General features: G+C 55.1%; 2 protein-coding genes across 2 annotated transcripts in view; both read right to left on the reverse strand.

Moving 5' to 3' along the window:
- The window catches only part of CARM1 (coactivator associated arginine methyltransferase 1), a 41,264-nt gene extending 29,319 nt beyond the window's left edge, over positions 1-11,945 (reverse strand). Inside the window, exons 1-2 of the mRNA XM_065873825.1 lie at positions 11,884-11,945; positions 10,489-11,312 (exon numbers count right to left, since the gene is read on the reverse strand). Coding sequence (XP_065729897.1) covers positions 10,489-11,312; positions 11,884-11,945 — 886 coding nt within the window. The remainder of the gene's footprint in view (positions 1-10,488; positions 11,313-11,883) is intronic.
- Positions 11,946-12,852: 907 nt separating this feature from the next.
- C3H19orf38 (chromosome 3 C19orf38 homolog) lies at positions 12,853-22,998 on the reverse strand. Its single transcript, XM_065873827.1, has 7 exons — positions 22,968-22,998; positions 21,568-21,876; positions 19,474-19,566; positions 18,462-18,489; positions 17,681-17,724; positions 16,437-16,471; positions 12,853-12,999 (listed from the first exon to the last, which is right to left on the reverse strand). The coding sequence occupies exons 1-7, from the start codon at positions 22,996-22,998 to the stop codon at positions 12,853-12,855; spliced, it is 687 nt and encodes a 228-aa protein (XP_065729899.1).
- Between the last annotated feature and the right edge of the window lie 1,479 nt (positions 22,999-24,477).

Raw genomic sequence — 24,477 nt, forward strand, 5'->3', positions numbered from 1 at the left:
ATGCACAAAGTGAGTCATTCGGGACCTGGAGGGGCTTGGGCAGGATCTCCAAGGCTACCTCCTTGTGCCCTTCCCAGCTCCTCCTGTACCTGTCTGGGGGTTTCACAATCACCTCTTCCAGACCACACAGCAGGTTTAGGAGACCAATGATATCTTACACCATGTCATTCACCTGCTGTGTGTGCAGGGCTAATACCAGCCCCCAAGACCACTCTCCATGCTCCAGGAAGAAACGAGTGAGAACTAGGGTCACTTGGCCAGGGTCACAAGGTCAAGTCAGATAAGGTTCCACGGCCTATGCTAATCATGACCTCCAGCTGCTTCTGACTCTGGAGAGGACTGCTGCAGACCAGGAGGGAGAAGGGCGGGCATTCCAAGCCAGGAATGCAAAGCAGGCCTGTCCCTTGGCCTGGCCGAAAGACAGGGACCCAGGAGAGCAGGACTGACCCAGAGATACAGCAGACCCCAGCTAAGCCACTGCCCCCTGCCCTGGGACTTGCCTCCTTCCCACCTCAACTCTCTCCGGTTGGTGGCCTCCTGCCCCATTCTCTTCAGACTGGCTCCTGGGCCACTTCCCCCCAACAAAAATGAGAGGAGTTCTTACTCCGCCTTTTCTCTGCTCCCCGAAACTAGGAGCGTGCCTACAGTCCGGGCACAGGTGATCACCTGGCACCAGCCAAGCCCCTCAGTGGAACCTCCCCACCAACAAGGAAGCTGAGATCTGGGAGGCTGAGTCATTCGCCCAGGATCACCCTGCCAGGAAAGGACAGGGGACAGAACTGGGCTTGAGCCCAGACACAACCACAGGTGTCGCTTCCCTCCCCAACACTCTGGGAATAAACGCCAAGCCCCTTGCTGGGGCCCGGCCCTCCCCCTACGCACTCTGCTCCAGCCACACTGGCCCCCGGCTGTCCTTGGCCATGCGGGCCCACAGGCTCACTCCCCAGCAGCTCTTCCCACCTGCTGAGTAGCAGACACTATTTTAAGCACTTTACTTCTATTAGCTCACAACTCATAACAACCCTCCAAGGTAGAGGCTACCAAGATTCCCGTTTTACAGCCGAGGAAACTGAGGCACAGAGCAGTCACGCCGATGGTGAGGCACTGCCTCACCTGCGCTTCTCCTGGTGGCGTTAACGCCCCATTTTGAGCAACGACCATCTGTGACCAACCCCTTCCTGCCCCTCACTTTGAGCAGCCCCTCCCCTCGCACTCTCAAGCCTCAGTACGTTTTACCTCCTCCAAGGCGCTGAACACTAGCGGGTGCCTGCAGACTTAATGCCTGTCACACACACACACCCCAAGACCCACAAGTGTGGGCCCACGTGCTTAACCTCAGCTCCTAAAACAGAACCTGGCACGCGATGGATGCTCAGTAAAGTTTTGCTGTTTAAAGTTAGACAAATGGTAACGACCACAATGCAACAGCAAGTCCACTCTGAATACGTTTCTGGCTGAAAGAATGAAAGTTCAGATCTCCCCATTTTCAGAGAACTGCTGGTGGGCCCTGCTGTCCTGGGTCGCTCTCCCACTCTCCACCCAGCCTTCCCCAGACCTGCCATCTGCCTGGGTTCCCTCCCCCACCCCAGCCCTCGGATGGGGCTGCCCCTCCTGAAATCCAGTGACCTGCCCTTGGCATTCCTGCCTTTCAAAGTCACTCCCCGTCTGAGGACGGGACACACACACACACACACACCCCACTTCTCCCACTGACCACCCCTTACGAGCCAGGGGCACCCACTTCACTCCCCTATCTGCTGCTGAACTCAGTGGCTGTCAGCCTTTCTTGGGTCACAGATCCCTCTGAGGAGGATCAAAAGCAAGGGAGCCTCTCCCCGCAAAAATGCACAGAGAACCAACCGCAGCGTCACAGCCACAGTCTACCAGGAGCACACAGACCTAATAGGCATTTTAGAAGTGTTGCCTCCGGCGAGGCTCCTCTGAGGTCCCAGCTATGGACTCTTGTTCCTCTACCCTTATGCAAGCGGCATATAATTTCAAGGGATCATGGGACAACCCCCTCCCAGGGGCCATCCAAGGACTTCGGGTTCAGAGTCTCAGCTCTGAGCTGCCTGAAGCCCCTCCCAGCCTCCACTCTCCATGGGAGCGGCCAAGTCTGGCCCAGGTCTGGCCCTCCAACCCCGCCTCCCCCCATCTGGGATGGGTATTTCTCCCGACGTCCTGGCAAACTCACCACCTCCTCAGGTGCCTCCTCAGGCTCCCCAGGCAAGGAGCCTCACCTGCCGCCAAGGGTTCTCTTGCCTCCCCCATTCTGCTAGATATGACCTGCTCCCAGAAGGCAGCACAGAATCACCTGAGTTCACACCATACTCCTCCTTCTGCCAAAAGGCCCTGCACGCCCACCTCACGCAGGCCCCCACACCTAACGCCTGAGCTTCCTGCCAGGTGCCGCTCTCGACGCCGGCCACTTTCCACCTGTGATCTCACGCATGGGCCCAAGCAACCCCAACGGGGGTACCGCGCCAGGCCCTTAGTCCCTGCCTGAAACACGTGCGGCCCAGTGTGTTTCAGATTACAAACTCTTCAGATCTGAAGAAAGTGAACAAGGTTCAGATAACGTGGATTATCCCCAGCAAACTATAGGAATCGTCCAGAACCGAGCACAGTCTTGCAGCCAAAAGCGGGAACCGTCATTCTAAACTGGATACCCAGAGATTACAGGGAGCCCCACGTGGCAGCTCAGGGGGGAATTGTGCCCCAGTTTGGGTCAGGTTAGAGCTTGCTGTCAAATGAGTAAGAAGTTAGGTTTTCATACCTTTTAGACTTCCAAATTGCCAGTGAGGGCCTGTGGGCTACACAGGTGCAGAGAGAGGTGAGGAAGGGGAGGGGCTTCGGAGGTGGGCAGTGGGCAGGGCTCGGGACTGGAAGCCAGGTCAACTTGGACTGGGGTAACAGCCCCCAGCTCCACGGGGCTCCAACTCAGCCGCCTAGAGAAAGGGATGGGGGACGAAGAAGGGTGTGGGCTAAGGGTAAGAAACATTTTCCCACCCCCAATGGAAACCTGGGTTCAGAGAAATGCCTCTCTATTTTAAGAAACAAACCACTGCACAGATCCCACATCCCGCAGAGCAACTAAACCCATGCATCACAACTACTGAGCCTGTGCTCTAGAGCCCATGAGCCACAACTACTGAGTCTGCATGCCTTGAGCCCGTGTTCCACAGCAAGAGAAGCCACTGCAATGAGAAGCCCACGCACCGCAACGAAGAGTAGCCCCCACTCACCGCAACTAGAGAAAGCCTGCACACAGCAACAAAGACCCAATGCAGCCAGAAATGAAATTTAAAAAAAAGAAAAGAAAGGAGACAGAGCGCTGCGAGTGAGAGGGCAAATGGCTCCTGGTGCGAGGCCTGTGCTGGGCAGCAGCAAGCAGGGAAGGGACTCTAGCCGTGTGGGGTGCCTGCCCCTTCCCCTTCTGAAGGCAGCGCTGCCATCCAACTCAGCCTCGGGGTGTGAAGGCCCAGGACTGCCAGCCTTTCTGCTTTTTCAGAAGTACAAAGCCAGATTTTGATGTGAAATCCTCTGATTTTTAAAATACTGGGAGTCTCCTTTTAACCACACAGTGGAGCTAACCCTGCAGGCAGGTCACTCACGACCCCTGGCCATGGGTCATGGCCTCTGCCATCTGCCCTTTGCCTTTGCCCTGGGCAGAATTCACCTTTTGTTCCATAACATGACTCCTGGCCTCTGACACGCTTCAGGGGCAGACTAAGGTGAAACTATTAGGTTACATTTCTGTTGCATTCTCTCGCCTGGAAGCTTCTGCAGGCTTCTCTCTCCTTGCTCCCGTCTACAGCGTAACCTGCTGCTAGAGCAATCTTCAGAAATACCATTCTTATCATGTTAGGCCCCCGTGAAAAATGGCAGGCCGCTCCTGACCGCATAAAGGAAAAGGCCCTGTCACTCGGGGAAAGTGACCTGGGCCCAACCTTGTTACCCATCCTTTAGCTCCTCCAAGGGACCCTTTTGCTCCACACCAGACTACTGTCCCCACCCCCCACTTGAGCATCTTTCCACAATCCAGGAGTATCCTTCCCAACGCTGGTGGCTACATCCACATCCTACCTACTGTGGCCAAGGTGACTGTCTCCCAATGTCTGTTTCCCCTTTCTCCCACTGAAAGAGAAACCCTGAAATTAGCTGAGTACAGGGCTGCTCAGACTAAAGACTACATTTCCCAGGCTCCCTTGCAGCTAGTGGTGGCCATGTGACTGCATTCTAGCCAATGGTATGCAAGCAGAAGCAGGGCCCTGGGAACCTTCCCTAACAGACACCTGGCAATGCTCTTGGCATCCTTTGTCCCCTTCTTTATCCTGCTGTCTGAAAACCAGGGTGTAATAGCTGGACTCCAGCCGCCATGTTGATCCATGATGACAAGACCCAAACCCCGGATGTGGGAGAGGGGTTAGCTGGAAGGACCTGGGTCCAAGGACGTCCTGGAGCAGAGCTTCCACACCAGCCCTGGTCTGCCAACCTCCAAGGCTTCAGGACGAAAGCACAAGAAATGAATTGCCATCTTGTTTAAGCCATTGCCACTTTGGGTTTCTGTTATGCACAGATAAACTGAATCCTGACCACCCTTTTCCACTGAACCACTCTGCAGTGAGCAGAGGGTCCAACAGCCGTGAACTCCAAAGTCAGCTCTGCTGCCTGCCAGCCATGTTATTTGGTCAAGCCCTTTCACCCCTGCTTTTCCAGCAGTAAAATGGGAGTGGTGTGCCGACCTCCCAGAACTGTTCTAAAGACCAGTGGTAACACACAGCAAGGGCCACACCTATTAGTCTAACTGACCCACACAGTCCAGAAAGTGTACTCTATCTGGCCTGAGCAATCAGGACACCTCACAATCAAAACAAACAGACCTACACAAAGAAGGGCTTTTCAGTTTCTCTTAAGCTGTGGCAGATCTGCCAACCCTGGCTGGGGCTGAGTCCCCAAGTCCCCCCTCCTCCTGCCTGTTTCATTCATTTATCCCAGGGGTGTGCAAGCTTTTTCTGTCATGGGCCAGTAAGTAAACATCTTAGGTTTTGCAGAACTCTATGGTCTTGGTTGAATATTCTTCCTTGGGTTGTCTTTTTTCTTTTTAATCAACACTTCAAAAATGTACAAACCGGGACTTCCCTGGTGGCTCAGTGGTTAAGAATCCGCCTGCGGGCTTCCCTGGTGGCGCAGTGGTTGAGAGTCCACCTGCCGATGCAGGGGACACGGGTTCGTGCCCCGGTCCGGGAAGATCCCACATGCCGCGGAGCAGCTGGGCCTGTGAGCCATGGCTGCTGAGCCTGTGTGTCCAGAGCCTGTGCTCCGCAACGGGAGAGGCCACAACAGTGAGAGGCCCGCATACCGCAAAAAAAAAAAAAAAAAAAAAAAAGAATCCGCCTGCCAATGCAGGGGACACGGGTTCGAGCCCTGGTCCGGGAAGATCCCACATGCCACGGAGCAACTAAGCCCGTGCACCACAACTACTGAGCCTGCGCTCTACAGCCCGCAAGCCACAACTACTGAGCCCACGTGCCACAACTACTGAGCCCGTGCACCACAACTACTGGAGCCCGCACGCCTAGAGCCCGTGTTCCGCAACAAGAGAAGCCACCTCAATGAGAAGCCCGTGCACCGCAACGAAGAGTAGCCCCCGTTCGCCACAATTAGAGAAAGCCCGGGCACAGCAACGAAGACCCAACACAGCCAAAAATTAATTAATTAATTAATTTTTTAAAAAATGTACAAACCGCCCTTAGCCGTCACCGGTTAAAAAATTGGCCACAGGCCCGATCTGGTCCACAGGCCATAGCTTGCCCACAGGCCCTGCTTTATATTATTATCCTTTCCCCAGCTGCCCCCAAAGTCAAGCATTTGGGTCTGTCAACACTGGTTTAAGCAGGGCCTGGCACACAGTAAGTGCTCAATAAATGACAGCAGCCAGCAGCAACTAGCAGGCACCACTGAAACGTGAATGCCTTTTGGTGTAACTTTCTGGGTCTTCCCCCCAGCTTGACACTGAATGTCCTCAAGGCTGGGTGGAGGACAAACTCTTCCAAACCCTCTCACTACCACCCCCCTGCCGCAGCTACCGGGGGTGTGGGCTACCAGGAAGGTGACTGAAGGAAGTCACAGGGTCCTGATTCCAGAGCAGCAGGTCATGCTTCACCTTGCTTTTACAGAGGGTTTTTCTCTGGGGTTTCCACCCCTGGCACGTCCCCCACGAACTGAAATTTAGCCCGTCAGAGCCAGCCCTGCCATACATCCCTTCCTAGCCAATGCAGCGGGGACAGGTCAGAGGACCGAAAGAGAAAAGCAGCACAGTCAGCTCCAGAAAGGCCGCCACGGGGCTGAGGAACTGAGAGTCTGTTCTGCTCGCCGCCCCACGATGGGCTTTCCGAGGAGCTGCCTCCCTGCAAGGGGATGGCAGCCCATGTCCAAGGGCTCCAGAGCCTGTGCCAAAGCTTCCTCAAGGCCCGGGAAGCCGGCAACTCTGCCCAAGGAAAACGGCCCAGTTTCGGTAGTTGCCATTTAGCCAATCCCATGGACGCGGGCCAGGGTGACATCAAGTGGCAAGAAGGGGTGGGGGAGGGAATTCCCTGGTGGTCCAGAGGTTAGGACTCTGCACTTTCACTGCCGGGGGCCCGGGTTCGAACCCTGGTCAGGGAACTAAGATCCTGCAAGCCACGAGGCCAAAAAAAAAAAAAAAAAAAGAAGGGGTGGGGAGGGTCACCATTCACTGCAGGGTGACTGGGACGGGACCTTCCTCAGCTGTCCTCCTTCCCACAGGGAGCGGGCAAACGTCAAGGAAAGGGGCTGGCTGTCCTGCTACCCACACCCATCTCCCAGCCCTGCTGCCTGAGACAGAGGTGGCAGCCCAGGGGCCCCCCTCCCATCTGCTGCGGGTGCAAGGCAGCTGGGCAGCCCCACAGCATAAGGGACTCCCTCCTAGAAAAGCCAGCTCTTCACCATTCCACGCCAGTAGCATCACCACTGATAACATCTATAGACAGATCTACCCTTCACCGCCGGACACCCTGCTCCACAACCCCGTGCTGCACCTCCCCCGCATGCCCGGGCCCCCAGTGGCACTATTCCCATCGCAGGTGAGGAAACGGAAGACGTGTACAGGTGTCGCTACAGGGCTGCTACAGGTGAAATGGCTAGTTCAAGGCCACGTAGCTGGTGACTCACACCAGTCACACTCCACGTTCAGGACCCTCAGCTCCCAGATGTGAGACACTGGGAGATTCGGGCGGATGTCTCGGTCGACCGCCCACCCGCTCCCACCCCAGCTCCACCCACAGAGGCGAATGCCCGGGATCTGGAATCACCAGTGGCTCGCAAGACCTCGCCTCACGAGGGACAGGTGAGCGCAACAGGGTTCCTGAAGCCTTCTCACCTGGCCAAAGCATTCGGGTCCCAGAAGGGTCCAGGTTGGGAAATGCTGAAGCCAGGGACGAAGTTCATCCCGAGAGAAAGCCTAAAGCTCCCAGCAGCAGCGTGGTTCACCCCTAAGTCCCCCCAGTGGCTGGACCATCTCTGCCTTTTTCCAGGGGACCGTCAGCCAGCCCTCCACACCCAGCAGGCCGGGCCTGATCTCTGATCCAGGACTTTGCACTCCCCCGGCAGACTTCTGAGAAGTTCTTCCCCGGAGGCCCGTGCTCCCCAGGCGGAGCTGGCTCAGGAACCAGGGCTGCCCCGCCCTGAGCAGTAACCCGACCAACTTTGAGGCCATCACCAGGCCTTTACCGGAGCAGGTGCTGCCTCCAAAGAAGAAGTGTTCGTTCATAGAGCAAACACGCTGTGCCACAGTCCTGCCATCACCTCCATTCTACCATCGAGGAAACTGAGGCACAGAGACCCACAACTACCCTCAGGGCACCAGTCTAGCCCACGTAGTAGATGCCCCCCGAAATATGTCCAAGCCCTAACCCCCGGAACCTGTGGATATGACTTTACTTAGAAAAAGGGTCTTTACAGACATAATTAAGGATCTAAGATAATGGATTTAGGGTGGGCCCTAAATCCAGCAACAGGTGACCTTACAGGAAAAGGCACAGAGACACAGGGGAACAGCCATGTGAAGCCAGAGGCAGAGACTGGATTTCTGTGGCCTCCAGCCAACCAACGCCTGGAGTCACTGGAAGCTGGAAGAGGCAAGAAAGGATCCTCCTCTGGAGCCTGTGGAGCGAGTGTGGCCCAGCCGACACCTTGATTTTGGACTTCTGCCCATGAACTATGAGAGAATACATTCCCGTTGGTTTAAGCCACCAAGTTTGTTACGGCAACCCTGGAAAACTAATACAACCAGCTTTGGCCAACTCCAGAACCCATACTTTTACACTAATACCTCACACTAATGTTACTTGAGCCTAAAGAGGAAAAAATTATTTCAGACCTCTGAGACTTTATCATCAGGGGTCTGAAATAATTTCAGACTGAGGCTCTCACTTTGAGAAACATGGACTTTCTCCTCTTGACGATCGCTCCAGTTATGAATGACCTCTAAAAAGGGAAGTGTTCCCTTTGTAACTAGTAACAATTCCAAGTAGATCCACAAAACAAAAACACAAAAGTAAAAACTCTCCTGGAGAAACATGTAAAGAGAGGAGACTATGTGTAGAGTATATGAGAACGCTCTGTATTATCTTCCTAGTAATTCTATCAATCTAAAACTGTTCTAAAATCAAGTTTATTTACCAAAGATAAACCACCTCCCCTGGAACTCCTTTGCGGATCAGCCCTGGAACCCTAGTTTGAGAAACACTGCCCTTCTTTGTTCTGTACCCCATTAATGCATGTTGAATGAATGGCCAAGCTTGTGATCTGGGGGATCCTGCTGAGCTTGAGTGTCTGTCCTGAGCTCCGATGCCCACCGAGGATACCCTTCTTTCTCCTCATCTGATCCAAGAAGACCCAGCTCTGCCCCAGCAAAAAGAGGTGCGACGCTGGGGACAGACGCACAGCTCCTTTATTTTGGGGTTTCCAAGTTGAGGTGTGGAGAGAATCCTGTGTGGGAACCAACTGCTCCACACACTTCCCTTCAGAAAATCCCCGTTCCCAAAGTGGCAAAAAACTCACACAGGCCAAAGCCAGGAGAGGCTCCCTCAGTGACTCCACAAAGCATCAGTGCAAGAAACCCAGAGAGACCAAGCTGAGTGTAGCAGAATAACAAAATGTGAAGGAGGAGGTACTTCCCTGGTGGTGCAGTGGTTAAGAATCTGCCTGCCAATGCAAGGGACACGGGTTCGATCCCTGGCCTGGGAAGATCCCACATGCCGAGGAGCAACTAAGCCCGTGCGCTACAACTACTGAGCCTGTGCTCTAGACTCGGCGAGCCACAACTGCTGAGCCCACGTGCCACAATTACTGAAGCCCGCGCGCCTGCAACAAGAGAAGCCACCGCAATGAGAAGCCCGCACACCGAAACTAAGAGTAGCCCCCGCTCACCACAACTAGAGAAACCCCACGCGTAGCAATGAAGACCCAACACTGCCAACAATTAATTAATTAATTTTTTTAAAAATGTGAAGGAGGAATCGTGACCGGAGAGAACTGATAAGAAAGAGTAACAAGAAAAAGAAAAAGGATGAACTACAAAGACGCAAGGTCCTTGGCAAACACATTTGTGATTTTTTTTTTTCCACCTTAATGTCAGTTTTGAAACTAGCTTCAGAAAATGTAACCAGCTTCTCACATCCCCAGAAAGGAAGATCGGAAGACCGTGGCCAGGGAGGAGTCCGTGTTACCTCTTACTTCGGAGCTGGGCATCCAGATAGGGGCCCTCCCCGTCCACGTTTCCACGAGGCGCACACACAGCAGCTCGCACCACCCTCGCAGGACCCCTCTCCCCAGACCTAGAAGTTTCCCAATCGGGGATCCGGAAGGCCAAGCCCTCCAGATGAGTGGCACAGGGTGCTCCAGGTCCCCCCAGACTGGGCACCACTTTCCAACCGTCCTTGGCAGTCCATAGGGTCCCCTGAGATAGCCAGAGGCTGCCCACACCCCTCCCTCCTCCCCGCTAGAGCGGCCACACCCGCCCACAGACTCCCACCTCTCCCACGCCCAGGCCCCCTCCCCTCCCACCCAGCCCCCCCCACCCCCGGCTTCCTCCGAATTCTTACTTTGCACTCTCGGCCCCCCACTTCCTGCCCACCCCCTCCCAATCTCAGGGCCCTCACTACTCCCCCATTTCCCGCTCGGGGCACCTCACCTCTGGCCACCACTCACGCCCTCTTTTCTCTTTCTGCCCTTTTGACACCGTTCCTCCACACCCCTCACTCGGGGATCCCTCACATCCAGCTCCCTCGGCCCGGCACCACGGAGCCCATACCAGGCCCCCAAGGATCAGGGCCCCTCACCCTCGGGACCCCGGTCCCCTCACCGCGGCTGCGTCCGGTCCACCCCGGGCCCCCAGCCCGTCCGGCCTCGTGCGCAGCCCCCGCGCGCAGCCCGGCCCTCGGCCCGGCCCTGGGGCCCCGCACTCACGGCTGTAGAGGGCGATGCCCGCCGCGTCTGGGCCGGCGCGCACCTCGAGGCGCAGCGCCTGCTGCTCCGCGTGCCGCTGGATCTCGCCGTTCGCGTCGCCGATGGTGAGGAGGCGGGCGCCGGGGAACACGGACACTGCCCCGCAGGGCCCCGTAACACCCGGGCCGGCCGCCCCTGCGCAGCCCACGCCCGGCCCCGCCGCCGCCGCCGCCGCCGCCGTTCCTGCCATCTTAGATCCGGCTCCAGGCCCCGCCGCCGCCGCCGCCGCCGCCGCCGCGCCCGGGCCCAGGCCGCCGCCGCTGCCGCCGCCGCCGCCGCCGCCGCCGCCGCCGCCGCCGCCGCCGCCGCCGCACAGGCCGAGGCCGAGGCCGAGCCAGGTAGCGCCGCCTGATGGCCACGCGCCGCCTCGCCGCCACCGCCGCTGCGGTCCAGCCCCGTGACGCAGCGCCCCCTGCCGGCGGCCCTGGGCTCTGGGAGGAAGCACGCTGGGGGGCGGGGCCGGCACGGCCCCGCCTCGTCCCGCCCCGCCCCGCGCTAGCGGTCGCAGCTTTGTGAGGTGACTCCTTGGGCCAGGAACAGCGAGGGCGGGAGCGTACGTCAGGAGTGGTGCTCGGCCGCGCAGACACGCCCCTAGGGCTGGGCCCCGCCCCCAGCCCGGCGCGGCCCGATTGGCCGCGCTTTGTAAGGCGGCGCGGCTGCCCAGCTCGGAGCACGCGTCAAAGGGCGGTGCTCGGCCGTGCGGACACACGCTGGAGCCCCGCCCCGCGCAAGCGGCCGTGCTGTGTGAGGTGGCTCCCCCAGCCAGGGGAACGGCGGCGGCGGGCCTGACGCCCGACAGGCTCTAACACGCCCCTGAGGCTGGGCTCTGCCCCTGGTCCCGCCCGGCTTTGTACGGCGGCTCACTGAGGGGCGGGGTCCAGCTGCGAAGAGGCCCCGCCCCTATACCGGTCCTGCTCCCCACCCCACCACTGGTCTCGCTTTGTGAATCTCTGGGTTCTTGGGGAGGGCCGGAGTGAGGGGCGGGGACAGGACGTAGGGACACGCCCCAGCCTGTGGCTCCACCCCCAGCGCGCCCTCTGGAAAAGCAGTTTGAGCATGGACTTGGCCTCTGCAGGGCACCTTTGCCCCCTCTCCGAGCACTCAACCTCTCCTTCTCTCTTCCCCATCATCTCCAGCCGCTTCCCCCAGTGCCCTCCTCCTCCATCCTTGGCCCTTCACTGTCTTCGCCCCCACAAAAAAATTCTTGGACCTCTCTTTTAGCCCCTTCCCCCCCACCCCAACTCACTCTCCCTTCCCGCAGTGATGGCTGACCAGTGAATCCAGCAGATTAGGGCCTAGTGCCCCTTTCAATACACAGATACACACACCCATCTTCCCTCCAAGTCCCCCCTCCACTGCTCCAAGGCCCCCACTCTCCTCTTTGGTGACTTCCAAAGGTGCTTGCGGCCGCCCGCCATCTCCAGCTGCCACTCTTCCCGGTACCTGCTTTTTTTTTTTTTTTAAGGCCCCACCGTGCCGCTTGCGGGATCTTAGTTCCTCGATCAGGGATCTAACACGTGCCGCCTGCATTGGGAAGGAGTCTTAACCACTAGTCCGGCGGGGAAGTCCCTGGACCTGCTCATTTACTACTCATTCTCCTCAAGCATTCCATCATTCCACCTCCTGTATTCACCAATGCAGGGACTTGAGCAGAGACCCCACATGGCACTGCCCCCCTCCCTACACCCCCATGGGCCTCCCCATACACCACCCTGACTGCATGCAGTTGAGGGGTACTGCCCCCTCCCCCCGCACCCTGCAATCAGTGATTGGACCCCAGAGGTCCTGGGCTTGAAGGATTACACTCCACAGAGGCCTTGGGAACAGCTCCAAGCATTATAATTAATAACTTAGGCATGCCAGCAGGGCACATAGAATATAACCCCCAGGTACCCTATGCTCCAAAAACCCAAGCCAGGTGTTATTGGGTTTTTGCATGGGACAGTGTGCATGGTGTCCACACCATGTTATGCATGGGACGAAGGAAAGAGGAGGGGTGTGTGGAGAGCTCAGACTTCATAATGGCCTGGCTGAGGGATCCTAACAGCTCCTTACGTGGTGGTCTGAAAAGCTGGCAATCCAGAGAGGCTTCCTGCTTTCTGTCCAAACTCCAGGCAGATGCTTGCATCCCCTCTCCCACTCCTGCTCCTCTGCGAGGAAGGTCCCAAGGCCAGGGGGTCCCCTTCATTTCCTCTGTTCACTGCCCTGAGGAAGCAGCAGCAAGAAGTCCCCAACGTAGCTGGAGGGAACTGAGACCCTGCAAAGCCCAGCCAGCTCAAGGGGGAGGGCTGAACGGAGGGCACGCAGACAGAGGGAAGGGCTCCCCTAGCAGGCCCGGAATGTGCTGAATTCTGGGGGCTCAGGTGAGGATGACGTGGAGGTGGGCCTCTTCCGGGTCCCAGAGTTGCCAGGTGTCGCAGCAGAGCCTGAGGGAGCATCCTGGGTGGCTGCGTCTTCTTCTGAAGTCATTTTCTTTGTCCGTGGAGGAAAAATAGAGAACCGGGTGATTTGAGGTTTCAGGATCTCGGGTTGCCCCATGTTCTGAGCCCGAGACTCCCCCAGTCCATCAGGTCTCACCTCACCCCACACACACACACAGCTTCAGCGCCCTGATCCTGCTGTCTGTCCTGCCTTCTTCTCTGCTGAATAGGGAACCAGACAGCCTGGGATCGAATCGCAGCTCCCCCTCTCCCTGATGAGGTGTGATGGCCCCCTTTGTGCCTCAGTTTCCCCTTTTGTACAATGGGGGAGAATGCCAACACCCCCCCCCGGGGTGGCTCTGACTCATAAATATGAACACTGTATGGCATAATTGCTGTGTAAAATCCAGAATAGGCAAATCCATCAAAGAAACAGAGAGTAGAATGGTGGGTGCCAGGGCCTGCAGTGGGGGTGAAACAGGGAGTTGGTGTTTAATAGGGACAGAGTTTTATTTTTTCTGGCCACACCGTGTGGCTTGTGGAATCTTAGTTCCCCAACCAGGGACTGAACCCAGGCCACTGCAGTGAAAGTGCTGAGTCTTAACCACTGGACTGCCAGGGAAGTCCCGGGACAGGATTTGTTTTGCAAGATAATGTTCTGGGGATGATGGTGGTGATGGTTGTACAACAATATGAATACACTTAATGCCACAGAACTGTACACTGAAAAATGACTAAAATGGTAAATTTTATGTCTATTTTACAATGATTTTTTTTAAAAACTAGCAAAGATCACTAGAATTTACTGTCAAGGAAAAGAAGCATCGTGCATAACAGTGTGGCTAGCATGCTGTCATTTGTGTTAAAAAGAGTGAGGATATAGACTTGCTATTTTTGCCTTTGCTTGTATGTGCAGGAAGCTCCTAATGGTGATTTACCTGTACGTCTGTGTGCAGAGGGGGAGACCAGTGGATGGAGAGGGATTAAGAAAGAGAATTTTACTATGTATATAATTTTTACATTTGGATGTATTTCATAGTCAAAAACAATTTTAACTAAAAAAAATATATTTTTAAAGTCACCAGGACTGAAATAAGTTATTTTTCTCCTTCCTTTTCTCTGTTTTCCACCGTTTCATTTTTTTTTTTTTTTTTTTTTTTTTTTTTTGCGGTACGCGGGCCTCTCACTGTTGTGGCCTCTCCCGTTGCGGAGCCCAGGCTCCGGACGCGCAGGCTCAGCGGCCATGGCTCACGGGCCCAGCCGCTATGCGGCATGTGGGATCTTCCCGGATCGGGGCACAAACCCGTGTCCCCTGCATCGGCAGGCGGACTGTCAACCACTGCGCCACCAGGGAAGCCCGCCACCGTTTCATTTTAAATGCCTTAAAAAAAAAAAGAAAAGAAAAAGGGGGCGGGGGGGCGGGGGAGGCAGTAATCACCAGGCTAGTGCCTTGAGCGGTGTGACTTCTCACAGAAGGTTTCAGAACTTGCCCCACCTGCCAGGCTTTTCTTAACAGCTCAGGATTTGTTCCCTGAGCTGAGATCTCAGAGGGCTGGACAGGCCAGTGCCAAGCCCCTTCCTTCCCACCATCTGTATGCCAGTGACTGGGGTCCAGTCTCCATCTGCTCTGTGGCAGCACTGAGTGAGGTGACCTGTCTCTTGTCTCTCCGGAACTCCGCCACGCCTCCTTCTCCCTCGGCCCACTCATCCACTCCAAAATCAGTGCCGTGTTTCCCATCCCCTGAATCTACCTGACCTGCATCTGTTCGCTTCTTCCACCTCCGCTGCCAACACACTGGCCCAAACTACCCGCCACGTCTGGCGCCTGAACCATTGCCGGGTCCCCCAACTTCCGTCCGTCCACCGTCCCCCACAGTCTATCCTTCACGAAGCCGCCAGAGGGCGCCCGTGAGCACATAGATCACGACAAGTCCCACCTCTGCCCTGAACCTTCCATGGCTCACCCTTCACTTGGGGTCAAAGTCAAAGTCAAAATTCCGCGCGGCGCCCCTCTCTACTCCTCACTCCGCTGCACCCCTACTGGGCCGTGCCAAGAACGTGTCCTGAGCCTGGATCAATCCTCCGCAGCTACCTCCTGCTTGTCGCTAATCTCAGAGACCTCCCGGATCTCCCACCTAAGTGAGCTTCCTGGTCACTCCTACCCCACATGGCATTGTCTGTCTCCCCCTGTAGAATTAAGAAGCTCTGAAGGGGCTTCCCTGGTGGCGCAGTGGTTGAGAGTCGGCCTGCCGATGCAGGGGACACGGGTTCGTGCCCTGGCCCGGGAGGATCCCACATGCCGCGGAGCGGCTGGGCTCATGAGCCATGGCCGCTGAGCCTGTGCGTCCGGAGGCTGTGCTCTGCAGCGGGAGAGGCCACAACAGTGAGAGGCCCGCGTACCGCAAAAAAAAAAAAAAAAAAAAAAGAAGCTCTGAGGGATGAAGGGCCTCATCTTGTTCTTGTCCAGATGACCAGGAAGGCTATGTTGAACCCATCCAAACCTCCCCCCACCCCCTCCCCACCATGGTGCCCCAAGCAGACTGACTCCACCCCAGGCTCCCTGACTGAAGTCCCAAAGCATCCACTTACACAAATGGGACTTCTGAGGCCACCTCAAGGGGGACCACCTGCACCCCAGACCTGTACCCCTCTCTGCATGGAGAAGAGCTAGCTGCACATTTTCTTTTCTTTTTTCTTTTTTTTTGGCCGGGCCATGCAGCATGGCATGTGGGATCTTAGTTTTTCCCACCAGGGATCAAACCTGGGCCCCCTGCAGTGGAAGTGTGGAGTCCCAACCACTGGACCACCAGGGAATTCCCCTAGCTGGACATTTTCTTGATCCATCGTGTCCAGGGGTCGGATATCTCTAATTTAGTAAACTAATAATAATAAGTACCCCAAGGCCATCACAAGATGCAGCTATGTAGAGGAGTCATAGACCTGGGTTCAAATCCCAGCCAGGACACTGTGTGATCTGGTGGAGCAACACCCCTTGCTAAGCAGGGGGTGGGGAGTGGGGATGGGAATGAGGGTTGAGACCCTCCCCCTTGAAAGGGAGACGCATGTCTGGGACAGCTAAGCTGAAGTTCCTGAAACTGAACACAAAAGTAGGCTTTTCTTTATACCAGGAGCGAACCACAGTGTGCACCAGATTGTCACAAGGCTCCATGACCCCAAAGAAGCCACCAGGTCACCCTGAGTCCCTTGTCACCATTCTGAGTGCAAAGGCACTGACAAACCAGGGGTGCTGGCAACAGGGGCCTGCCCACTGCCCCACGAAGGCCTGGACAACGTGCCTACCTCCAATCCCCTGGGATTTTCCAGTGCCAACTCTCAGCTCACAAACAATCCCTGCTCAGTGATTCTGGGCTTCTCCCAGACCCCAGAATCTCAGAGGCAAACAGGTCAACCCAGCCTGGTGGTAGCCCCAAACTTCCCATGGTCATGACAGTCAGTAGAAAATCGGGACCGAGAAACAGGACGACTTACGGAGATGGTGAACAGGGAGTTATCGAAGGACATGTCTGCAACAGAAAGAGAAGACCAGGATGGGGGCCGGTTCAGATCTCCTGCTCACCGCCCTCCCCAGGCCCTCCCTGCAAGCCCACAGGCCCCAAGTCAACCATGAGGAAGGGCGTAAGGTCCATCACCCCTCATCCTCTTTGCCCCCTTCCAGCCCATTCTACAGGGTGCACTATGCACAGCTACAAATTGAACTGTGTCCCTCCACTGCTCAGAACCCTCCCTCAGGGACCTCTGGCTGACCTCTGGGAAAATGGTGCCTTGTCTCCACTTCCACTTTCCAGAACACCTCTCAGCTCCTCCCCCACCCTGGGTTGCCCGTTCTTCACCCAGCTACTCCCTGCTCCCCCCTATAGGTCTCTGATCCAACACCACTTCCTCTGGGGACTAGCCTCCTAGCCCAGACAGGGTCCGGCCTGCCATGGGCTGTTTCCCCACCGGAGTATGGGCTTGTGGACAGAAACCACCTCTGTCTTGGTTATCTTGGGAGACCCCAGACCTTAGCACATAGTCGGGGTGCTCAATAAATACGTGAGACAGTGAAAGAAGTACAGAGAATGGAGTTTTCTCTGCTTGGAGCCCCTTCCTGGGCATTGCACTTCACAGGCTGGGTCCCTCTCCCCACCCCCAGCAGAACATCACATTCTGGACCACAAGTGGGGCTCCATTTAAGGACGGTGCCAGGCATTGTGAAAGCTGGGTGCCCTGACGGTGGACAAGACAGGTGCAGTTCCCCACCCCCTTGGAGCTGATGGTCCAGTGGTGGAGGCAAGCGTCACACACCCAAGCACGCAATTATTACTTAATTGTGTTTCTACTGAGGGGTAAGAAGAACGACAGGGCTCTGGGGGCATGTAAGTAGAAAGAGTAGATCCTGCCTAGGAAGTCAGGGAAGGCTTCCCGAAGGAGGTGACCTTTAGACAGACCACGGGGAGGAAGAGTATTCTAGGCAGAGGGCAGAATGAGTGAAAGGCATGAGGATGGGGCAAGGAGAGGTAAGAGGTGAAAGATGTTCACACCAAAAAAAAAAAAAAAAGGTGAACCTGGTCGGGAAACGGCAGGGGATGGGGGAGAAAGAGGGGAGCGTGTGTTCTCAACTCTAAGGGAAGTGAGCAGCTGTAGAAGGGGCTCAGTAGCGAGTAGTGAGACCCAATGGCATTTTGAGGCAGTGACCCTACCCCGGTGAGGGACGGGAACGGGGAGGCACAGACCTGTGGTGGCGAAGTTAACCTGGGCCCAGCAGGAGTCTCGCTCCCTGCAGAGGGTTTCAGGAGAAAGTGATGACTTGTCTCAGGCAGGAGGCTCGTTCCAGGGAGCCCTGGTCAAACTTGGCCCTTCCTCCCCACCCCACCTCCGCATCCTCCCTGAATCCCCTCAGATGGAAATTCTCCCGCAGGAGCCCCACAGCCAGGTGAAGTCAGGATTCCATCACCGGGGCTACTGCTAGTTCTCTGCCACTAGGCAGCACGGTGTCCACCCCTCTCTCAGAGGGGAGAAACCGAGGCTGGAGGCAGTAGATTCTGATGCCCAGGAACCAGGGCCACTGTCTACAGGCTACAAGTTGGGCGCTGCACAACCCCAGGGGGCACCACTTGCCTCTCCCATAATTGTGGATTTCTAGAATGATTACTTAGCAAATTTTGGCAAATGGCCGTAAAGGGATGCGAGGAAGCCTCAGCTTCCTCATCTGTAAAATGGGGCCATCCCTAGTGCCTGCTTCCAGCGCTGCCACGAGGATCACGTGAGCTCAGGGTCCAGAGTCCCGCAGCACAATGCTGGGCACACCGTAGGCGCTTCCTGAATAGCCCCTGTTTCTATTAAGCCAGCCTCCCACCAGAAGACGCTGTTTGGGGTGGAGCCCTGGAAGGACCCTTCTTCCCCCAGAACCCGGCCAGCTATCAGAGTCTTTAATGGCCATCAGGAACTCCTGCCTTGGGACTGAGTTTTCTTTCCCCAAAACCACCCTCTGAGGGTCTCCAGGGATGGTCTCACCGTTTCTTCTGCAAGTTTTTTACTTTAACTGGGAGAGAAAAAAAAGTGTTTGTTAGATTTTGGTCCTGGTTGCATCCTGGTTGCAAAAAGCCAAAAAACCAAAAGGCCCACATACATTTGTAGCCCAGCCTTTCCTTCTTCGCTGGCAAATTTCCCACTCAACAGGGGAGCTACTGAAGACACTTTTTTCCCCCCAATTTCATGATCAATGTATGTTGGTAAAAACTTCAAACAAGGTACGAGCATGTAAAATTGTTGGGTTTTTTTTGTTGTTGTTTTTTTAAGTCCACGCCATGCGGCTTGCAGGGTCTTAGTTCCCCGAGCAGTGATAGAACCCGTGGCCCCTGCAGTGAAAGCACAGAGTCCAAACCACTGGACCACCAGGGGATTCCCGCTTAATTTTGTTTTTAAAGACTGAATTCAGTGGTGCCAGGGGCTGTGGGAAGGGGGAACGGGGAGTCGGTGTTTAAAGGGGACAGTTACAGTTTGGGAAGATGAAAGAGTTCTGGAGATGGATGGTGGCGATGGTTGTCCAACAAAGTGAATATACTTATGCTGCTGAACTGGACACTTAAAAAGGGTTAAAATGAAAAAAATTTAAAAATAATCTTTTTAAAAAAAGGAATTCCCAGGCGATCCACTTTCACTGCCAGGGCCCGGGTTTGATGCCTGGTCAGGGAACTAAGATCCCACGAGCTGTGCAGCGTGGCCAAAAAAATAATAATTTTTTAAAAAGGGTTAAAATGGTAAATTTTATGCCATGTATATTTTACAACAATTTATATATGTATATATATATATATATATATATATATATATATATAACACACACATGTACATGTATATATACATATATAAATTGCCCTTGCCCACCACCATCATAGAAATTCTGGAAGGTTCTTCACTGCTAAACCTTTGTAGTAAGGACTCCCAACCGTGCTCCTAAAAATGGGTGTGAGTGTGAGTGCATATACAAGTTCTGGTGGGCCATGCTTTCTCTGCCTGCCGTTACCTTTCCTGACGACCAACGCAGTGGTCACCAGCCCAGCGAGGAGGAGGAAGGCTCCAGCCAGGCTCAAGGAGAGTGCCAGGATCCAGGTGGGCACTAGAGGAAGATGGGAAAAGAGAGATTGGGCAGGTCATGGAACTGTGGGGTTGCAGGGAGAAGGTGGGACTCCTGTCATTCCTCCATTTGGTTTGGGTGTTGCTAGACCCTGGGGATCTAGCAAACCTGTTTCTGGCCAATTAGCATATTCCCTCCCCCTGGCCAACCTGATTGGTTCAGGGAGGGGCATGTTGCCCAAGCTGAGCCAATGAAAGTAATTTCTGGACTTTGGCTAGACCACTGGGAAGAGAGGTTTACTCCTCAGGCCAGCGTTACAAAGCTGGTAGGGTATACACCTGGGGATCCAAGGTACAATTTTGACACCCTGAGAGGGAGGGCCTGCCTGAGAATAAGACACAGAAGAAAGCGGAGCTGAGAAGTGGCACATGATTCCTGACATCAGTGAGCACCTGGATCCAGCCATGCCTGAAGTCAGTGCTGTTCAGTGAACCAACAAATCCCCTTTTGTCGCTGAAGCCAATTTGAGTCAAGTTTTCAGTTACTTGTGGCCTGAAGAGTCCTGCTGGCTGGGTAATAGGGAGTCAGACAACATCCACCCCCAGCCACATGGTGGACCCTGAGGCCCACGTAGAGGTCAGCCACAAAAGCATGAAGCCCCAGCTCCAGTTAATGTCTCTGCAAAAGATTCAGCTGCCCCTCCCTGGAGAGAGGGGGAAGCCAGCAGGAGATGCCCTGATCCCAGTGGAGGTCAGGAACTAGCCCGGAGGGGAGGAGAGGCACACACTTGGTGTTCTCAGTGTTAGCCCTTGTTCATTCATTCACCTGGGGCAGGAGGGGTGTCACTTCCCCACTCTGAGACCACAGGACCAAGGTGAGAGAAGGGGGCCTTTGATTGTGGAACTTGAGGCCAGGGAAGGACACAGAGACTGTTCTGTCATCACAGCCGGTGGGCCTCTGCTGGCAACAAAGTTCTCTTTGCAGCAGGAAAATTCTGACTGATGGTGAAGCAGAGACTCCACCCAGAGGCTCCTCCTTCCCTCCGGCTCCTAGATCCAGAGCCCAGGCCCAGCCCCCTCTCCTGGAAAGACCAGAGGAAGACATCAGCCTTCCCAGGGCTTCTGTCTCACTCAGACGAAAAGCCAGAGCCCTTACTGCAGCCACAGGACCCTGCACAGTCCTCGTCGCCTCCCCCCTGCCCTCATCTCCCCCACCTTTCCCCCTTGCTCACTATGCTTCAGCCGTATGGGGCGCCTCTATGTCTCTCAAACACACCAGGCGCGCTCCAGCCCCAGGGCCTTTGCACAGCCTGCTTCCTCTGCCTGGAACACTCCTGCCCCCGACACTCACGTGGCTGACTCTTCATCCTTCAGGTCTTTGCTCAAACGTTTCCTCCTCAGAGAGGCCTTCCTTGGCCACTCTCCTCTCTATTTAAAATGACACCCTTGGGAATTCCCTGGCAGTCCAGTGGTTAGGACTTGGCGCTTTCACTGCCGGGGCTATATTTCATCCCTTCACCAGGCTATATTTCATCCCTGCCACTTTCCTTGTCCCCTGTTGGCAGACTGAATGTTTACCAAACTCCTTATTTATCGTTTGTCCCCATCCCTCGGAATGTCAACTGTGAGACATCAGAGACTTTGTTTCATTCACTGCTGAACCTGCAGGGCCAAGGACAGTGCCTGGTACATAGCAGGTGCTCAAGGGAGGGTGCAGGAGAGCATGCAGTTTTAATGCCTGGATTTCAGGGAGGGTGAACGCATGCCAGGTTTAACGCTCTGCCACCTGCTGGCTGGGTGACCTGGGCCAGTCTCTTCATCTCTTGTGCCTCAGTTTCCTTATCTGGAAAATGGGGAGAATGGCTGTACCCATTGCATGGGGGTGACTGTGAGGATTAAACAAGGAAAAGTGAGAAAAGTCCTGGCAAGTTGCAAGAGGTGGCTCGTCCTGTGATGACTTCCAGGTGGAGGGAACAGCACCTACAAAGCCTCGGAGGTGAGAAAATGGAGCCCGGGGCAGTGAGGAATGACGGAAGGGCCTTACCTGGGAAGGAGACGTGCATGGGCTCACTGAGGTTCGACAGTTGAGGCTGCCTGTGCTCGCCGAGCACGCCATACTGGCAGCGGAATGGTCCCCCTGGAACCTCCCTGCTGCCACCACTCAGGTTGAAGATGACCTCGAGCTGGTCCGCGGGGGCCTGCAGGAGCTGCACCACCTCCTCCCCTTGATACAGTGTGAAATTCGCCCCCGGGAAATCCCTGGGGGCCATGCATGCGATGTGGATGGGGTCCTCCTGGCTGCTGGGATGTGGGGGCACCAGCATGATGGATGGCGCTGGGATAGCCAAGGAGCCTGCGAAGCAAGATAGGGGAGGCTGTCTGCGTGGTTAGAGCAGAGGCCAGCCTGGCTGTGCAGCCTTGGGCAAGCGGCTCACCCTATCTGGGCCTTGGCTTTCATGTACAACCGGAGGCTAGTCTTCCCTACCCTACTGTGATGTGGAAGGGGTAGAGTGCCCAGCACGTGGTGAGAGATCGCTGCATTTGAGTGATTTTATTATGACGGCCGTAGATGTTACACAGCGGCGCAATTATACTCAGTACTACTTCGACCAACAGAATTGACTACGTGCCAGGCCCTGTTTAGGTGCTGGGGATAGAGCAGCAGACGAGATAGACAGAGAGATAAGGTATACGGATAAGGTATGCGGACAGATAAGGTATGCCTGCCCCGGGGAGGGGTGGGGGCTGACTTTCTCAGGGAGACAAGGGTGGTAGGGTAGCCACAGAGGGCTTCCATGGAGACACGGCACAGGAAGAACTGGGGGCGAGCATTCCAGGCAGAGGGACAGTCTGGGGCAAAGGCCACAGGCTGGAAGGGATGTGGTGTGTTCAAGGAGCCTGGGTGGCAGGAGGGAGGGTGACCGAGGGGAGAAGGGGAGGGCAGAGGGGTTCTATCTTGTTTTCCAGGCTGTGGTGAATAATATGATTTTGGGGCACGACTTCCTGCAGGAGGGACCAGTGTCTCCCCAGCTGCTCACAGGCTCCCGGGCAGAGTGCCTGGCTCAGGTGAGGTCCACACAAGCCTTCCCTTATCTAGTTTCCCCGCCCCACCCTCTGAGCCCCCAGCAGATCCTCCTGTTGCCCCAGCCCTGGAGGTAGGAGCCTGCAGAGGTCAAGTAGGGCTGAGTCATGGGGTGTGGGCACTGCTGTCTCTGGTGGGCTGGCATTTCTGGTACCCTTGATGTGGGTAGGGATAATGAGACCGGACAAGAGAAATCCGTGCTCCTGGGGCATTTCCAAGGCTCTGGGGCAAATTGGTCAGGGCTCAGCTTCTCCAGCACCTGGTTTCTGCACACACACACCCTCCCTGCCACCCCCCAGCAGAGGCAAGGTTGGGGAGGTGGAGGGAGCGGAGCAGGGGTGGCACAGGGGCACCAGGCTCACCGGCTGCAAAGAGCAGGACGGTCCAGGGCATCTCTTCTCCCGCGTTTGGCCGGGAAATCTGGCTGAGACCAGCGCGGCCCACGGCTCACTGCCAGCTCCTCCTGTGAGGCCAGAGCAAGGAAAGAAGAACCAGGGCTGATTTGAGCCGAGTGTTTCCTCATTGGCAGGAAGTTGCACACACACACTTGGGCGCTGAAAGGGACTCTCTCCCCTCCCCACCCCTTCCACGGATGCACATCAGACCCTGGCACCTCACTGTTCCTTAGGGGCCAAGGTTCGGCAGATGGGAGGGGAAAAATGAATGAGATGGTCCAGTGTGTGGTTTTTTTTGTTTTTTGTTTTTCCCCTGAGAACTCCTGGGCATGAGGAAGCACAAGGAACATAGGTTTTTTGGGAAACCCAGGCCCAAGTCACAAAATGTGGCCCAACCAGTGCTGAAGTTGAAACATGTGGGGTGGAAGTTGGTAGGGCATGGTGGTTAGGGCTTGGCCTCTGTGACCTCAGGCAAGACAAGGTCCTTCTTGGAAGCCTCAGCTTGCTGCTCTGAAGAATGGGGCTAAGAGTAGTGGACACTAGCTCCAAAGAATTCATGTCATGAAGTGCAATGCGTAGTGTAGTGTGAGTGTTCCCAGTGTGAGGCCACAGGGGAGGAAAGCCTCAGGGGCTTCGCCAGCCAGGTGGAAGGAAACACTAGCTGCAGAACTGAGGGAATGACATTGTTTGCAGCATAAATTGCCTCCTGTTGATAGCCCAGAAACTTCCAAAGGTCTGTCTTACCAGATTTGCTTTGGTCTCCAAACATTTCTGGTCAAGTCCAGCAGGTAGGTCCACCTGGAGGTTTACACCCAGGAAGGATGTAAGCATGTAGTTGCCAAATACGAAAAAGGGCCATTAGGGTGGACTTTTTTCTTTGGATACACAAAGCTCATTTCAACCTCAGGGCCTTTGCATGTGTTCCATCATCCCTGCCTGGAACACAATTCTATAGACCTGGTCAAATCCCACTTCTGCTTCAGGTCTCAGTTTAAGTGCCATTTTTAGGAAATCTTTCCAGATTCCTCTGGACTTAGAAAAAATGCCTTTGCTGAATCCTGCCATAGTACCTTGTAATTTTCTTTGATTCCAACTAGCATGCTTGTATTTTCATGTTTGTCCATTTCATCTAACTTATCAAACTTATTGCTATAAGCCTGTTCATATTCCCTTGTTAGGCGTTTAATATCTGTGGGGTTTGTAGTGATGTCTCCTCTTTCATCCCTGATAATAAATATTTGTGTTTTTTCTTGATTAGCTTTGCTAGGGATTAATCAGTTTTATTAATCTTTTCCAAGTACCAACTTTTGGCTTTGTTGTTTTCTCTATTTTCAGTTTTCTATTTCATTATTTTGTTCTTTCTTCCAGTTACCATGTGTTTAATTGGCTCTTCTTTTCCTAGCTTCTTTTTTTTTTAATTTATTATTTACTTTTTTGGCTGCATTGGGTCTTCACTGCTGCACGTGGGCTTTCTCTA

Source organism: Phocoena phocoena, chromosome 3 (assembly GCF_963924675.1).
Source record: "Phocoena phocoena chromosome 3, mPhoPho1.1, whole genome shotgun sequence".
NCBI lineage: Eukaryota > Metazoa > Chordata > Mammalia > Artiodactyla > Phocoenidae > Phocoena > Phocoena phocoena.

Excerpts from the sequence above, each read along its gene's own strand:
- C3H19orf38 (XM_065873827.1), bottom strand. The coding sequence starts at position 22,998 with ATGCCCTGGACCGTCCTGCTCTTTGCAGCCG. Across the intron at positions 18,490-19,473 it reads TGCGTTGGTCGTCAGGAAAG|TTAAAGTAAAAAACTTGCAG; the intron begins GTAACGGCAGGC and ends TTTCTCTCCCAG. Across the intron at positions 16,472-17,680 it reads GGTTAACTTCGCCACCACAG|ACATGTCCTTCGATAACTCC; the intron begins GTCTGTGCCTCC and ends TTTCTGTTGCAG.